Here is an 18,038-nt window from a genome sequence, read left to right on the forward strand (position 1 = left end):
TTTTGGATTAAAGAATGCTGGCGCGACCTACCAAAGGCTGGTCAATACGATGTTCGAGACACTGATCGGAAGAACCATGGAAGTATACGTTGATGACATGCTGGTAAAATTCAAGCAAGTAACGGACCACATTTCCGATCTGGGAGAAATGTTTGGAGTCCTCAGGAGCTATAAGATGAAGCTCAACCCTCTCAAGTGCGCCTTTGGGGTAGCCTCTAGAAAATTTTTTGGGTTCATGGTAAACAACAGAGGCATTGAAGCCAACCCGGACAAAACAAAGGCTTTGCTCGACATGAGATCGCCCTTAAGGAAGAAGGAGGTACAAAGCGTCAATGGGCAGGTCGCGGCTTTGAGCCGTTTCATTTCAAAGGCAACTGATAAGTGTGCCCCGTTCTTTGAGCTTCTAAAAAATGAGAAAGACTACGGATGGATAGAAGAATGCGAGTTCCCATTCCAGCAACTGAAGGAGTACATGGGACGAGCCCCACTACTCACCAAACCTAAGGAGGGAGAGAAGTTGACCTTGTACTTGGGAGTATCCCAACAGGCTCTCAGTGCGGCCCTCGTCCGGGGGGAAGAAGGGATGCAGCACCCCATTTATTACATCTCCAAAAGCTTGATTGACGCAGAAACAAGGTACGCACCAATCGAAAAATTGGCTTACTGTCTAATAATGGCATCAAGAAAGCTGCGACCTTATTTGTAAACTCATGAGATTGAAGTCCTGACCAAATACCCGCTGAAGTAAATCTTACAAAAGCCAGCTACCTCAGGTCGCTTACTAAAATGGTCTATCGAGCTCGCTCAGTTCGACATAAAGTACAAACCAAGGATGGGGATAAAGGGTCAGGCGTTGGCAGACTTCATTGCCGAGTTTACTGGACCAATTAATGAAGAAGCGGAGAACTTGAAAGAACCATCCTGGGAATTATACGTCGACGGGTCATTAAGTGAACAGGGAGCAGGAGCCGGGGTTATGCTATAAGCCCCGAGGGTCACAAAATCCTCTGCGCCCTAAGGTTCGGGTTCTCGGCCACCAATAATGAATCTGAATATGAGGCCCTATTGGCAGGGCTTTTCCTGGCAAAAGAAATACGAGCTGAATTCTTAGAGATCTTCAGTGACTCTTAGCTGGTTGTCAACCAAGTACGGGGAGAATACTAGGCCAGAGATGCAAAGATGGTGGCATATTTACAGAAGGTACGCGAACTCTTAGCCACTTTCAAAAAATATGAAATGCATCAAATCCCCCGTTCCCAGAACTCTCATGCGGACGCGTTAGCTTGCCTAGCAACTGCCCGGGATGTAGAATTCTTGGGAGAGATATCTGTCAATTTTTTGGTCGCCTCGAGCACAGAACAACGAGTTGAAATGCTAGTGATCTCGACGCCGGAAGACAAGTTGGAAGCACGTCGTCTGCGAGCTCAAGCAGCTCGATATTGCATCTATGATGATAAACTGTACAGGAGGGGGTTCTCAGCCCCTCTCCTGAGGTGCATCGATGGCACCGACTGCCAGACTGTGCTAGAAGAAATTCATGCAGGTCACTACCATAATCATGCGGGGGCACTTTCGCTGGCACAAAAGGCCCTCTGACAAGGGTTTTATTAGCTCACCGTAAAGCGAGATGCCATAGAGACAGTCAAGAAATGCGAGAAGTGCCAAAGGTTCGCCAAGGTTCCGCGAGCTCCGCCAGCTTACCTGCAACAGATGAGCAGCTCATGGCCCTTTGCCATTTGGGACATGGATCTAATCGGGCCACTCCCAACGGCTCGTGGAGGGTGCAAGCATGCCATAGTGACGGTTGACTACTTCACCAAATGGGCAAAGGCCAAAGAGCTCGCACAGATCACTAGTGCGAAGGCACAAGGGTTTACATGGGATAACATAATCTGTAGGTTCGGAGTGCCGCAACAAATAATAACGGACAACGGAACCCAATTCACCAACGAGCAATTCATCCAATTCTGCGAGTCAATGGGGATCCAAAAAAGTTTTACCGCCATTAATCACCCCTAGGCTAATGGGCAGGTTGAAGCTGTCAACAAAATAATCAAGGAGACCCTAAAAACAAAGCTTGAAGCTAGAAAGGGGGCTTGGGTGGATGAACTGCAAACAGTGCTATGGGCCTATCGAACAACAGCTCGAAGCAGTACTGGAGAAACCCCATTCTCAATGGCGTATGCTTCAGAGGCTATGATCCCCGCTGAGAATGAAGTGGCTAGCCACCGAAGGGCCACCTTCAGCTCAGATCGCAATAATGAGCTGCTAGCGGCTAATCTGGACCTGCTCGAGGAATCGAGAGATGTAGCTCACGTAAGGGTCGCCATTTATTAACAAAGGGTGGCACGATACTACAACAGGAAGGTTCAAATCCGACGTTACAACATCGAAGACCCGGTACTATGTCTGGTACTCCCAGGAGCACGAGCGACAAGCGATGGCACCCTAGGCCCTAACTGGGAAGGTCCATTTATTATCAAGGAAAATCTGAGTAACGGAGCATATCATCTGGCAAACATGGACGGTTTTCCTCCCCCACGAGCTTGGAATGCAGAACACCTTCGTCCTTACTTCAAATAAATGTAATTGTTCTTGCCTATGCTTCGTCTTTTTATTACGAATAACCTTCATGATTCTGGTTAGAATTTATGAACTTTCATTGCACTTTATTCTTATTGGTATTCGATTGAATACCCCCGAAATGAGGGGTTGAGAAGCCATGGTTTGCAAGTTGGGGCCTAAGTAACCTAGCCACTGTGTTACGGTCTACGGCTTAACTGAGCATTCACCTTGGTCCCTTTCTCAAGTCATGGTTTGTGAGCTGGGAACCATTCATCTTGACTTAATGTCATGGTTTGGAACCTACTGAGCAACCACTTCCACAAGTAACTCCGAGCTTGGGTTCACTAGTCGAGGTCCTTTTATCTTGGCCTAAGCCATGGTCTGCGACCTACCTGGGTGTTCCCTCTCAGTTCAATTAAAACTTGTAGAAGCCACTGGGTGTTAGCTGAGGCCGTAACGTGACCTACCTGGACACATATCTCGTCCATACAAGTTAACGAAATAACAAACCATGATATGTTAACTGGGGTTGCCCTATGACCCGCCTGAACATATAACTTGGCGGTACAAGTTGAGTTTTCACTAGTTGGGGTCCTTTTATCTTGGCTTAAAGCCATGGTCTGAGATTTACCTCGGTGTTCACTCCCAATTTGTCAAAAATTATCAAAAGCCTCAATATGCCAGTCGAGGCCATGACACAATCTCATATCCTAACAAATTTTACATATTCAACCGTGTCAGCTGGGGTCCATCTTAATTTTCCTAAATAAGACTATTCGCGACCTACAGGACATGCGTCCTGATCATCTATAACGAGCTTCTCAGCCACTATATGTTAGCCGAGATCGCAAGGCAATCTGCCTTTACATACACCTCGGTAAGGTTCTTGTTATTTTGTCAAAACATGCTGGATGGGGGTTTCCTGGAAATTGCCTAAGTATAAGTGTTCGTGTTGATTACTACAACTATCATCGATGAGCTAGTTCGAGCATGTTAGTCTACGACCTGGTAAAACTCCGAATCTATCTAGACTTATGTTCGGACGATTCGTTCTCAAGTTATATTCTTGAAAGTTTCTTCTGAGTCAATCTTTCAAATATACGGGAGTTTGCTGAAGTTATTTTTAAGTTATATCATGAAGAAGTTATTTTCAAGTTACATCATGAAAATTGGTTCAAGAATCGCTATGCCGGAACCTCGTCAGAATTAGCTTGAGTCCACAAAGGAATTTAAGGCGAGATAAACAAAGTACAGAAAATGCCCATTTTTATTGGATGAAGCTCGTATTACCAAAAAAAAAAAAAAAATACACATGTGAGAGTCCTAGCTAGGAGGGGCGATTGCTTCTACAAGATCGACCTCGACAGGCTGGGCTGTAGTGGACGGAGTCGGCTGAGGATCCACAGCCCTGACTAGACAAACCTCGACAACCTCCATAAGAGGCTCCCTGGCAGTCTCACCGGGCTGAACCTCGACAGCCCCACATAGCTCGGCCTTAACCGGGGTAGCTTGCGTCGCGACCACAGACGAATCAAGGGGAGTGGCATCGTCAGCGTCCTCTGTGGCCTCGGCAATATACCGCTCCACCTCCTCGATAGCCTGCGCACCAAAGAATGAGAAATCCATCTCAGGATGGTTCACCCAAAAGGTGTACAGGAACGCCGAGCAGGTGTCGAATCTGGTCTCTTGGTGCGCAGCGTCCATCCGCACTCCGACCTCCACCCTTATATCGTCAATGGTCCTCTTGGCGAGCTCCTCACATCGGGCAACACGATCATCTGCCTGAGTCTGCTCCTCTTTCGTCACCTTCAGCTCCGCCTCGGTCGATTTGAGTCGCTCCTGAGCCCTCCGCAACTCCTCCTTCGCTTTATTTAGCTCGCCGGTGAGCCCGGAGTTGGCAAGCTCCCATATGTTCTTCGACTTGCAAAGCTTCTCGTCGAGATCTTTATTATTCTGAACCTCCATCGTCAAATGCGCCAAGGAGCCCTCCACCTCCTTTTGGGTAGCAAGGAGCTCAACCTGCATATCTCTCTTCTCATCCGAGAGCTTCATTATTTTGGCTTTTTGAGCATTCTTCCTGTCCTCGAGCTTCGCTATTTTAGCCTGAAGCGACGCGCTCACCGTCTGAAGCTACTCCTCAAAATCCTTATACTGAGCTCAGAGCTTCATGACAGTAAAGGAAGCCTGCGAAAGGAGAAGGGTTAGTGCATTAAAAAGCAAACAAAGAAACCAAGGTACAAAAAAATCTCACTTATCACCAGACTATGACGGGCCATGAAGTCACAAAGAGGGATGCCTTTTAGCTTTGAGTCATCGAGGGAGCTGACATAGACCCCTCCCGGCAGGGCCTCTAGGGCCAGCTCCTTCTCAGGGACCCTAGCCCATTTGGCCCTAGCGTCCTCCCTCTGCTGCGGCTGGTCAGGCCTCATCTTCGAACCAGCAGCAGGAGCGTCTTGAACCTCCACTACGACCTCCTTCCCATGGGCCTAGCTCGAACCATGGTCTCAGGAGGCAGGGGCCCGATGCCCTGGCTGCTGATGGGTTTGCTTTTGCTGTTGGGATTGATGGGGCAGAGTTATTTACCGTTGCTCCTGCTGATTCCCCCGCAGCTGCGAGGTCTATTGTTGCTGTTGCTAGGGGCGCAGTTGCGGCTGCGACTGCTCCGACCCACCACCCCGCGAGCTAGAACTCGGGGTTGTGGACGAGGTAGTGCCCGATCTCAGCCTAGATCGCCTCGACTGGAGGAGGTCGAGGTCAACAATGCTTTTGTCTGGGTTGGCTTATCCTCTTGAACTACTCAGCCCTGCGACCTGGAAAGCAGACGGGGGGATCTTTGGGCCCAAATCCCTGATGTGGTCCCCTTGGACGGTCTCGACGCCAAGAGGAGGGGCGAGCTCGTTGTCTCGGAGAAGCTCGTCTGAAAGCTCAAGAATCTCTGAGCTCGACCCCGCAGCCACAAGCTTGTCAAGGACGTCGGTCTCCTCAGCCGATAAAGTCGGTTTCTTACCCCCAAAATTTGCATCAAAGGATGAGCAAGTTAAAACATGTACTCAAGAAAGAAAGGAAAGATTCATGCGAGCTAATATTCTCTTACCAGGGGTCAGTGCGAAGCTATAATTCCTAAGTAGGGAAAGCGAAGGGCAAGACATGAAGAACCAACTAGACTTGGAATTGCCCACGTTGGACTTCCCCTTCGCTTTACCCTGTGGAAGGGTGGCCTTGTACGGGGAAGGACGAGCCGCCAGGTAGTACAGCCCATCCTTGGCATTTTTGAAGGAAAATAAAAATTTTATCAGTTTTGGCGAAGGGAGAGGAAGTTTATTTGTAAGGAATAAGACGGCCAAAGAAGTGAGTTGGGCATACGAGTTTAGTGTTAATTGAAAGGGGGCGAGCTTGACGTCGTTCAAAAGGGCAATAAGGTACGGAGCTACGGGGAACCTAAGGCCAAACTCGAGGTGCTGGGGGCTAATGGCTACGAAATTGGATGGCGGATAGGCTGCGTGGGAGCTCGAAGCGGGGATGTATACTCGGCAACTCCTGGGGAGACGAAACTCCCGGGTACAAGTCATCACCTCGTGGGGTTTGGCTTTGGATGGGAATCTCTTAAAGACCGCACGTTCATTACTCCCTTCAGCAACTTAATCTTGGACCTCCAGCTCAGTTTCTGAAGAGGTCAGGATGACGACCTCCCTAGATCGCGAGCTCGCATCCTTAAATGTTTGGCCCTCCATGATGAGACAATCTTCAGAGTTCGAAGTGTCGTTTTCTCCTACGATATGGTTGCAACGCTTTTGACCTGAATTTCCGCGGTATTGGTCGGACATCTACAAAGGAAAAGAAAGAACAGTCAAGTTGCAAGTCGTGAACCAGACCTCAAGAATCTAGAAAAACCCTAAAAACATCCCCTAGGTCTTCCAGGCTGAGCGCTTTGCAAAGGGGTGTCGCCTAAGGTGGAGGGGCTACAATTGCAAGCCCGGTATTCCACGAAGTCTAATCCTAAGGTTCTTATGCCCGAAAGTCCAGTGAATACCGAACCAACCAGCTCGTGTCTTTTCCCCAAAAGAGAAGGGCGACACCGACGGGATCAACAAGGCCCGAGAAACCATTAATGGCCAACCGGTGATGGAAGGGCCCCACAAAGAAGGAAAAGAAGAAAAAGAAGTCACAGCAGACTTACTAAACGATGGGGCCGGACGAGAATAATAGGTGTTTGAGAGCACGGCAGCAATGGAAGCCTCGAGAGAAGAAGGTGAAAGCGAGAGGGCAAAGGCTAGAGAGGATTTCAAAAATGGCGTGAAAGAGGGAAAGGGTGGACACTCCCTACCATTTATACGAATAGCCTAGTCGACCCAACCGTCGGATCAAAAGGCGACTTACCAGATGCTTCGCATCCAGCGGCCGCACGACAGCTTGTGGGTCCCACAGGCATAATCAAGGCGTACGGCGTGGAATGACGAGACTTAAAGGAATTGGGCAAAAGTCGGAGGGATGGAAGAACAGCTGGCACGCGTCAGTTCCCAACACGAAGATCGCACCCGAACTGGGGGGCTTATGTTATATGTATTTCCCGTATCACCCCGCATGGGCCAGACTCGGTCTGATGGACCGGCCCAATCACCCGAGGCCAAGAAGGCCCAAACGACCTCGTCAAGGAAAGTCCAGCCACCACCGAAATCCAGAACTTGTAAAGCGAGCATCTAGCGAGCTCACGATAAGCCCCCCAACGAGCTCCCAGCAATCAACTAACGAGCTCCCGGAAATATCCTCTAGATTGTTGGACCATCCAGGTCGCTGGCCTAAAACCTCCAGCTCGCATGAGTGGTAAAGCTGCGAAGAAGTCAGAGGTAGGGTCCGTTCACTTTATCTGCAACAGCCCATGCCCCTCGTTATGAGGATCCCACTCCCGGTTTTGTGAAGACAATAAGGGCTGTTTGTCCCCCATTATACACTTATTGTATTTCTTTATGTTATCTAAATTGTAAAAGTCCCTTAGTATAAATAAGAATGATAGATATCATGAGGGGCAGAGATAAGGAGAATAATCAGATACCGCCATTCTAAAGAGAATAATTAGAGTGTGGTTGTGGAGTAGGCATCGTTCTGGTCGAACCACGTAAAAATTCTGGTGTTGACTCACGTTTGGAATTTGGGTTTTTTTCTTCTTCTTGGTATTTTGGATTTACTCACCGCAGCCCAAAACGAATCACAGTCAGCTGAAATCGAACGTCGATAATTCCCTTTAGTGGTATCAAAGGCTCAGCTTGATATTTAATGCATATACGCGGATCTATGAGTCAAATATTGCATTTAATCGGCGTGCCTGTTCTAATAGCCAAACAACATATTCTAATTGTTTTGTTTTTATGGTTGTGCAATAATTCACATTAGACATTAATACGAGGATTTAGATATGCTTGTTTGGATGTCGGATTGTATTATTTGACATATGCAAGATAAATGTTTTCCAAAATTGTTTTGAAACTGCGAAAGCGGATGTATGTACAGTATGAGCATAGGCTTGGTATGTATGAATGAATGAATGTTATAGGGCTTCATTTGATTTAATTCAAATTTGTAATAATTAATTCATTCGGACAAGTATTGAGGTATTAGCCTCAAGTAGCTTCTTTTAGTCTTTATTTTACAAAAGATGTAAATTGAAGACGATATCAAAGAGTTAATCAAGATAGAAATGGCGAAGCAACAGTCCATCAAGGAGTTGATGCGAGGCATGGTTTAAACCCAAGTGGCTCGAGTTTATTCTGTGTGCAACCCATGGTCATCTTGATTTAATTTATTATTTATTATTTACTATTTATTTTATTATGCAATGGTTGTGTGATGGAATAAACAATGGAACCTGATAAGACCTTAAATTAAGAAGTCTAAAAATCTTCCCATAAAATTAATATTATATCTAAATGGTAAATCTGATTTATTGTGACTTTCCACTGTCATAGGGGTTTATCTGTTTGATTGGGTGTATCAAAAAAACTGTAAATATGAGATTGTATTTCATAAAAGATTGTTTGATTTCTTTTATTAACCATGAGATAGGGCTATGTTCAATGGGTTTCACCTTACCAAGTAACTAAAATGTGAGGGAGGGTGATGTTCAACTCATTGCACTTAGCTGGATAGTGGATGGAATCTAACTAGTCCATCAAGCCAAAAAACTGTAAATGTGAAGTTTATGATGGGTTAGAAGACAAAAGTCGAGCTCCACATACGATGTGGTGGCAATTGTTGCCTACTTAATTATAAGAGTATTCCAAAAAACTATAAATATGAGGGGTATTTTTATGAAAGAGAATTCGACCACTCGCTATTGGATTCTATATAAGGATCACGTTTTCTACCTAGTATGTGTAGGATTCGAAAAATTAGTAGGAGTACCCATTTAATAAAAAGACCTTAATTAAATAGAGTTTTACAAAGATGCAAACAAATATATCTATTTATTTTCTGCAAATAAAAATGGCAGATTTAAATCCGTTAACTCGTATTCTAAAAACCAATAGGCTAACTAGCCCTAATTTTTCTAACTAGTTTCGAAGTTTAAAAATAGTGCTCAATATGGAAAAGATAGATGACACTTTGTCCTATATACCACCTACTGAAATTTCTCCAACTGTGACCGAGGAGGAGATTATCCCTTGGGAGATTTTGAAAGAACATGACAAGAGAGTCCATAACTATATTCTCGCATCAATGTCCAATGATTTGTAGCATTAGCTTGAGCATTTTATGAGTGCTACAAGCATGATACAACATCTCAAGGACCTCTTGGTGAGCATAGTTGGATAGCTTGGTATGAGATATTGAAGAAGCTGTTTTGGGCATAAATGGTTAAGGGTTCAGATATCGAAGACCATGTCATCGAGATGTTCAATATGATTAGTCAATTGGATGACTTGGACTTCCCAATGGACACTAATCTCTGGACTGATCTTGTCTTGTAATCATTGTCGGATTCTTTCTTCTCATTTGTTACTTATTTTTATAAGAATAAGATTGAGTGTTCTTTCTCTGAGTTTTTAAATATGTTAATAACAACCTAGGCACAAATGAAAGGAAAGGGTAGAGAAAGGGAACATTGTTGTCTCGTCTTCTTCCAGAAGAAACCTAAATCTAGGAAGAGGGAGAGAAATGTTCTCCGAGCCAATAGGGGTGGTGGTCAGATAAAGACAAAGGGTAAGGAGGTTCAGGGCAAGGGTAATTATTACTTTTACTGTCAAGAAGGAAACTGGAAAATGAACTGCCTAGACTATCTGAGGAGCTTTAAGGGAAAGTGCTCAGAGAGTCAAGGCATTTTTCCTTCTATGTGTGTTATTGAGACTGATCTTTTGATTGGTTGATACCTTGCTTCTTGGATTATGGATTATGGCGCTACTTCTCATATTTATTTGTCTACGCAGAATCTCAGTCAAAATAAGGCACTTGGGAAGCACAAAGTAGTTTTGCAGGTTAGCAATAGGGCAAGCGTTGCTGCATTAGCCATAGGGACTACTTCTGTATCTTTACCCTCTAAGCATGTACTGGTTTTATATGATTGTTTACATATACCGAATGTGATTCGGAATGTTGTTTCAATTCCACAACTTGTAAGTCACAGTTATACATTTTATTTTGCATGTAATGAATGTTTGATTATGTTTGATAACATGTGTGTGGGAAAATCTGTGATGATAAACGATCTATATTTCTTGGAAACACATGCATGTGAATATAGTCAGCAAATAGTTGTTACACCTAATACCACATTAAAAGAGAAGCGTTATCGGGGTAATCAAATTAATCCTAAATAGTTGTGGCACCTTAGGCTGGTGTTGAGCCAACTTCGTATTTTCGTATAGTTGTTAAATTTTGATGATTATCAAAAACTTATATTGCTAATATAAAATGATGCCCCCAAATTATCTTATAAATTATTTTTTGTTGTAAAATCCCCTTCGTGAATGTTTTTATTGTTTAGAATATTCTTTGAATAATTTTCGAAGAGGTTAAAATAATCTTCCTATGTTTTAAAGCATAAAATAGCCTTTTGTATTGATTGAGTTGACTTCTAAGTCGACTTGGCTGAGAAGGCATTATTTGAGTGTTTTGTTGCTCGGTCAACCAAGTTGACTCAATTTTCAGCCGAGTCGACTCGTGCTCCAACCGAGTTGACTCAATGTGCAGTCGAGTCGAGTCAAGTTCAAACCGAGTCGACTCAAGGTTTAGCTAAGTCAACTCGACGGGTTCAGCGGACATATTTTTGGTATATCTCTTGCAGGTCGTTCTCTTCTCATATTTAAGCCCCTATTCCATGACTAAAAGAACCCTAATGCAACTCTGAGCTCTCACAGTATACAAATTAGCCTATCAACGTGTTCCTGCAAAATCCAAATATCGAACGGCTTTCGAGCGTATTGATCTTCCTTCAACAAGCCGCCAAAGCAGTAGTAGTTCATTTGTCATCTTTTGGTCATCAGATCAAGGGTATATTATTCGTTTTATTGCTTTGAGTTATTGTGCTTTTATTGTTTATATTTAGTCCAAGTGTGGATAAGGTCAAATCTTTGTAACTCTTAAACGTTTTCGTGGATTATAGTGGTTACCTAGAACCATTTTGAATCTAGGTGTGTATGTGGTTTTAGTTTCCAATGTGATCTAGTGTGGAAACCTTGGTGTTTGACTTAGTGGAACCCCAAGGGTGGTTAAAATCTTGGGAGAGTGGAGTAGGTGTATGTATAGACACCGAACCACTATATATCGTCATGTTCTCTATCGTGCATTCTTTATTCTATTTGTTATTGTACTGGGTTTGATATCTTAAAATCAGTAATTATAGTATTTGTTTGGATTCAATTAAATAAATTTTTTAAGAGCACTCAATTCACCCTCCTCTTGAGTGGTCATACCCTAAGGGACCAGCAATTGGTATTAGAGCAAGCTTCTTAGGTAGTTGAACTCATAATATATATTTCAACTTAGAAGAGATCGAAATGGCCTCATTCAGTAGTTAATCCATCCCTGAAGGCCCTTCACCCACTAGACCATCATTTTTTGATGGTACGAATTTTGCATATTGGAAGATAAGAATGGAATCATATATGTTTTCTATAGATTATCAACTATGGAAGATTGTTAGAGATGGGTTTGTTACAATTGGGACTGAAGAAAAGGAATGGAATGTAGAAAATATTAAAAAACATCAAATGAATCATAAAGCCAAATATGTAAGCTTTTGCTCAATACTTCCTAGTGAATATGAAAAGTTGCCTGCGTGCTCTACATCTAATGAGATATGAAAAAAAACTAGAAGTAGTGTATGAAGGAACCGATCAAGTCAAAGACACTAAGTTCAATCTCTTGATGACTTAATATGAAGAATTTAAATTGCTTCAAAATGAAAACATAAGTGACATGAACGATAGGTTTCAAAAGATAATAAATAATCTCAAGATGTTGGGAAAAGTAGTGTTCGAAGAAGACCAAGTTAAAAAAAGTCTTAGATCTTTAACTCTAGAATGACAGCCTTTGGTGACTGTAATTTCACAAGCTAAAAATCTGAAAGTGCTAACAAAGAAAAAATTAATAAGTACTCTTCTAACTCATGAATTGATATTGAACAAAAAAAATCAAGATAATCCTAAAGGAAAGAAAACTTTAGTGTTAAAAGTGAACGAAGAATCAGAATCTAGTGAAGAAGAAGATGATGAAGAATTTGCCCTCCTAACTAAAACTTTTGCCAAGCTAATGAGAAAGAAAGATAAAGTGCGTAAAAGAGTTCCTCCTACATGTTATAACTATAAGAAAGTAGGACATATGCAATTTGATTGTCCCAAAGAAAGAAAAGAAATCAAACAAGAAGGTATAAAAGAAAAAAATCAAGAAATTTAAGAAATGTGCCCTCTCAACATGGGATGCAGATGCCTTTAGTGAGTCCTCCCAATCTGAAGATGAAGAAGCTCATGTATGTCTTATAGGCATGGAAGATCAAGATAAGGATATAAATGAATTAGAGTAATTACAAGATGCTTATGAAAAACTGTTCAAGGAATATCAAGTCATTAAGAAGGAATTAAGAAATTCTAAGAAAAGTTTTAAGGAAGAAAATGAAAGCCTAAAAATTGAAATAAGGATCTTAGAAGAGAAGACAATGGAACTAAAAAGAGATAACGAATCCAAAAATGATGATGAGTCAATCAAGCTTAAAGAGGAAAATAAGGATCTAAAAGATCAAAATAATAAGTTAGTGACTAAAAAGAATGCTATTGGAAAATCTGTAGCTACTTTGCTTTCTAAAAGAAATACCAAACCTAGGCCTAAAACCAAGGCACCAAAAAGAGAATGGAGACAGCCTAGATGGCAGCCACAACCTAAGAAGACCAAAGAAGTTTGGATGTGAATACCTAAAGGAGTAGCTCAAACTATGAGAGAATTAGAAAGTGAAAGATACAAAACTAAAAATGTGTCATATGCAAGCACTTCCAAAATTTCTCAATCTGTTAATCATTATGAAGTAGGTTACAAAGGACTTGTCTCTAGATGGGTGCTCAAAACTAAGAGGTGATTTTACATGTGCAGATGTGCGTGAGGGCCACAATGAGCAACAAGTGGTATATGGATAGTGGGTGCTCACGGCACATGACCGGTGAGAGAGACCTATTCTTGGATCTCACTCACAAGGATGGTGGATTTGTCACATTTGGTGACAATGCTAAAGGTAAAGTGGTTGGAATTGGTATGGTTGGTAAACCTCATCTCACCACTATGAAGAATGTTCCTTTAGTTGATGGTTTAAAGCACAACTTGCTTAGTATTAGTTAATTTTGTGATGATGGGTATGAAGTTATATTTCACCAAAAATATTATCTTGTCATTGATAGAAATAATGATACCATTATTTGTGCTAGTAGACAAGGAAATGTTTATATAGCAGACATTTACAAAATTAATGTAAAATGCCTAATGGTGAAAAATGAAGAAGTCCTCCTATGGCATAGAAGGCTAGGTCATGTTAATCCTAATTTGATTAGAAAGATAGCTAAAAAGGATCTAGTTATAGGCCTCCCCAAAATAAATTTTAATGAAGAAGTCTCATGTGATTTGTGTTTCCAAGGAAAACAAACTAGAGCCTCATTTAAATCAAAAAGTGAAATTTCAACTAGAAGGCCCTTACAATTACTACATGTGGACTTATTTGGTACTACCCAAACTAGAACTATGGGTGGAAAATTTTATGCATTTGTGGTAGTAGATGACTTCTCTAGGTTCACTTGGGTTATGTTCTTGACCTCAAAGGATGAAGCATTCCAAAACTTTGTTAAGCTAGTTAAGAGGATCCAAAGAGAGCGAGAAAGTGAAATTGTCACTATTAGAAGTGATCATGGTAGGGAATTCAAAAATAGACTCTTTATGGAATTTTGTGAAGAAAATGGGATTCATCATCCATCATCAATTTTCAACTCCTAGAACCCCTAAACAAAATGGAGTCATAGAAAGAAGAAATAGGACTCTCTAAGAGATGGCTAGAACCAGGTTGTTAGAAAATAGCTTGCCAACATATTTTTGGGCAGAAGCCGTTAACACTGTTTGCTACATTCTAAATAGGTTTAATCTTAGACAAGGCATAGAGAAAACTCCATCTGCACTATATTTCGATAAAAGGCCTAATGTATCATATTTTAGAGCGTTTGGGTGTAAATGTTTCATCTTCAATACTAAAGACAATCTTGGAAAGTTTCAAGCTAAAAGCGATCAAGGCATATTTCTTGGTTATTCAAATACAAGTAAAGGCTATAGAGTATACAACACTAGAACAAATAGTTTGGAAGAATCGATCCATGTAAAATTCAATGAGCTCCCTGAATCAAAAGAAAGAAATGACATCAAAGAAGAAATGTCGAGTGACAAATCTAAAGAATTGAAGAATTTAGAAAACCAAGAGGAATCAAAAGATGAATTTCAAATTTCTCAATCTCAATCGCAAGAACAACCTCTAGAAAGGAAAGATCTTGATAAGCTTCCTAAGTCTTTCAAACATGCATCAAGTCATCCTATAGATCAAATTTTAGGAGACCCAAATCAAGGAATAATGATTAGGGAGTCTTTACAACAATATTACAATATTGTTACCTTTATATCAAAAGTTGAGCCAACTTGCATAGACCAAACATTAGAAGATGAATATTGGGTAAAAGCTATGCAAGAAGAACTAAACCAATTCAAGAGAAATGAAGTTTGGGAGTTAGTTCCTAGACCTAAACGAAAATCAATCATAGAAACAAAATGGGTGTTTAAGAATAAGTTAGATAAGAGTGGAAACATAGTTTGAAATAAGGCTAGATTGGTAGCCAAGGGCTATTGCTAAGAAGAAGGCATCGACTTTGAAAAATCATATGCCCTGGTAGCTAGATTAGAAGCAATAAGGATGTTATTAGCTTTTACCTCTCACAATAATTTCATGTTATATCAAATGGATGTGAAGAGTGCATTTCTAAATGGCTATATCAATTAAGAAGTATATGTAAGCTAACCTCCAAGTTTTGAGGACCCACATTTAGAAAATCATGTGTATAAGCTTAGGAAAGCCCTATAAGGCCTCAAACAAGCTCCTAGAGCTTGGTATGATAGATTAAGTAAATTTCTCATTAAAAAAGGTTTCTCTAGGGGGAGAGTTGATACAACCCTGTTCATAAAAAATAAAGGCTCAAACATTTTGATTATTCAAGTCTATGTAGATGATATTGTGTTTAAAGAAACAAGTGACAAGTTATGCAAAGCATTTGCAACTCTTATGACTAGCGAGTTTGAGATGAGTCTTATGGGAGAATTAACATACTTTTTAGGTCTCCAAGTGAAACAGTCAAGAAAAGGAATATTTGTACATCAAACTAAATATCTAAGAGAAATACTAAAGAAATTCGAACTGCAAAATGCTAAAGCAATAGGTACCCCAATGATCCCATCCTCTAAGCTTGACAAAGATGATCGAGGGAAAAGCGTCGACCAAAAGCTATATAGAAGTATGATAGGATCATTACTTTACCTAATGGCGAGTAGACCCGACATCATGTTTAGTGTAAGTCTATGAGCTCGATTTCAGTCGGATCCTAAAGAATCTCATATTCTAGCAGTTAAAAGGATTCTTAGATATTTAATTGGAACCCATAATGTAGGTCTATGGTACCCATGTGAAGATGGTTTTGAGTTAATAGGGTACTCTGATGCAGACTTTACCAGTTGTAAAGTAGATCGGAAAAGTACATCCGACACTTGTCAGCTATTAGGAAATAAGTTAATATCTTGGTTTTCAAAGAAACAAAACTCGGTGGCTCTATCTACCGCCAAGGCCGAATATATTGTTGCCGATAGTTGTTGTGCACAAGTCCTTTGGATTCGACAAGAGCTCATAGATTTTGGAGTCACGTTTAGACAAACCCCGATCAAGTATGATAATACGAGTGCCATTAGTATTTCTAGAAATTCAGTACTGCATTCTCGAACCAAACATATCAAAGTAAAACATCATTTCCTTAGAGACCATGTCCAAAAACAAGAGATAGCACTCGAATTTGTCCCAACTGATCGCCAATTGGCAAATATTTTTACCAAACCTCTTCCCGAAGATCGTTTCAATTATATTCGAAGAGCATTGGGATGTTAAATCATCTTGGTTGAATCAGATTGCATTTAGAGTCAATTGGTTTCCCTTGCAGTTGACTCAACTCGATTTGTAATCAAGTTGACTCACCTCGAGTCGACTCGAGGCAGTCCATATCTACTTGACGCAAGTCTACTTGACCTAAATCGAGTCGACTCAATCCAGTGATTTCTGCTTATTCCCGCATGACCTTCGGTCTTTCCCCATTCCTCTTCAAATGCTCTTTTCTTTCTCTCCCACACCCCTTCTTGACCTCGCTCACCGTCACCACCTCCTTCACCTTAAGAACCCTTCGCTTTCACTTACTTTCCCAACCACTACCTCGAGGCCCATTTTTACAAATCTTCCATGCGCGTCCTGTTGTCCACAGCCGAGATATCTATCGTCCTTTCTTTAACTCTCAGAATCCTAATTTTAGCAAATGGTTCTTTCTTGATCGTCCATGGGAACTCCTCCTCACCCAAAACTACCGCATCTATCCTTTCCTAGTTTGCTCGTTTTACAACAATCTGGATGACCTCTTTCAGTCTTATGTCAAAGGAGTCCACATTCAAGTCACTTGAGATGTATTTTCCAATCTCCTAGGAATCCCAAATGTCCTAGATGACTCCAAAGTGACCTATCTTGATGTTTTATGGGAGATCGTTATTTTTTATCTCATTGGCAATCGTAACCTCCTACTTTAACCCACTTACCCCATCACCTTTCTCAATAATCTATCTAAACCTTCATCTCACCCACACACTTCTACCCAAACAAGGAACCCATAGTACTTTCACCCCCAACGAGGCCCGACTTCTTTGGGCACTTATGCACGAGCGTCACATTGACATTATCTCTCTCATCATTACCCACACGTCTCATGCAGCTAGTAGTCAGAGTTGTTCTCTTCCTTACGGTCGCCTGACCTTCATATTTACCAACTTTCCATTGAGCTTGATGACGAAAATTTTGAACCTCCATCTCATTTTCACACCATCAATGACGCCACTGTTAAGAAGATCCATTACAAATGGGTCAAAAGTGGTTGGGTATACCAGCCCCCTCTTCCTCCTCATGTGCCTTCCACCCCCGTCCATCCTGACCCTCCTTCTAAGCCACCTGTTGATATAGCCAGTTTTTCTAGTGCTCCTCCTTTAGCATCCTTCTCATCTATTCAAGACAGGCTAGAGCAGCTTGCATCCGATAGTGCCGCTCTTCATGATGAGATTCAGGACGTTCAAGACTCAATTGCAGCAATGGAGATACGCTTGCTGGACTCGACTCGTGGCATGCTCTGATATTTTCAGAGCCCTAGATCGTTGCCTTCCTCGTCCACCTGAGCAGCCTTCCTCATCCATAAAAAAAGGGTGAGATTGTTTAATCAACTTTTTTATTTTCGTATAGTTGTTAAATTTTGATGATTATCAAAAACTTATATGGCAAATATAAAATGATGCGCCCAAATTATCTTATAAATTATTTTTTGTTGTAAAATCGCCTTTGTGAATGTTTTTATTGTTTAGAATATTCTTTGAATAATTTTCAATGAGGTTAAAATAATCTTCCTATGTTTTAAAGCATAAAATAGCCTTTTGTATTGATTAAGTCGACTTTCAAGTCGACTCAACCGAGAAGGTGTTCTTTGCGCATTTTGTTGCTCGGTCAGCCAAGTTGACTCGATTTTTAGCCAAGTTAACTCGAGCTCCAACCAAGTCGACTCGATGTGTAGCCAAGTTGACTCGAGTTCAAACCGAGTCGACTCGAGGTTTAGCTAAGTCGACTCGACGGGTTCAGCGAACATATTTTTGGTATATCTCTTGCAGGTCATTTTCTTCTCATA

The 18,038-nt window shown here is 41.5% G+C and overlaps 1 protein-coding gene across 1 annotated transcript; it reads left to right on the forward strand.

The window, feature by feature from the left end:
* Positions 1-832: 832 nt before the first annotated feature.
* Positions 833-1,596, forward strand: LOC127811168 (uncharacterized). The gene is made up of 2 exons (XM_052350874.1): positions 833-973; positions 1,261-1,596. The coding sequence occupies exons 1-2, from the start codon at positions 833-835 to the stop codon at positions 1,594-1,596; spliced, it is 477 nt and encodes a 158-aa protein (XP_052206834.1).
* The last annotated feature ends 16,442 nt before the right edge of the window (positions 1,597-18,038 follow it).

This window comes from Diospyros lotus, chromosome 10 (assembly GCF_014633365.1).
Source record: "Diospyros lotus cultivar Yz01 chromosome 10, ASM1463336v1, whole genome shotgun sequence".
Taxonomy (NCBI): Eukaryota; Viridiplantae; Streptophyta; class Magnoliopsida; order Ericales; family Ebenaceae; genus Diospyros; species Diospyros lotus.

Excerpts from the sequence above, each read along its gene's own strand:
- LOC127811168 (XM_052350874.1), top strand. The coding sequence starts at position 833 with ATGGGGATAAAGGGTCAGGCGTTGGCAGACTTCATTGCCGAGTTTACT. Across the intron at positions 974-1,260 it reads AACAGGGAGCAGGAGCCGGG|AACTCTCATGCGGACGCGTT; the intron begins GTTATGCTATAA and ends CCCCGTTCCCAG.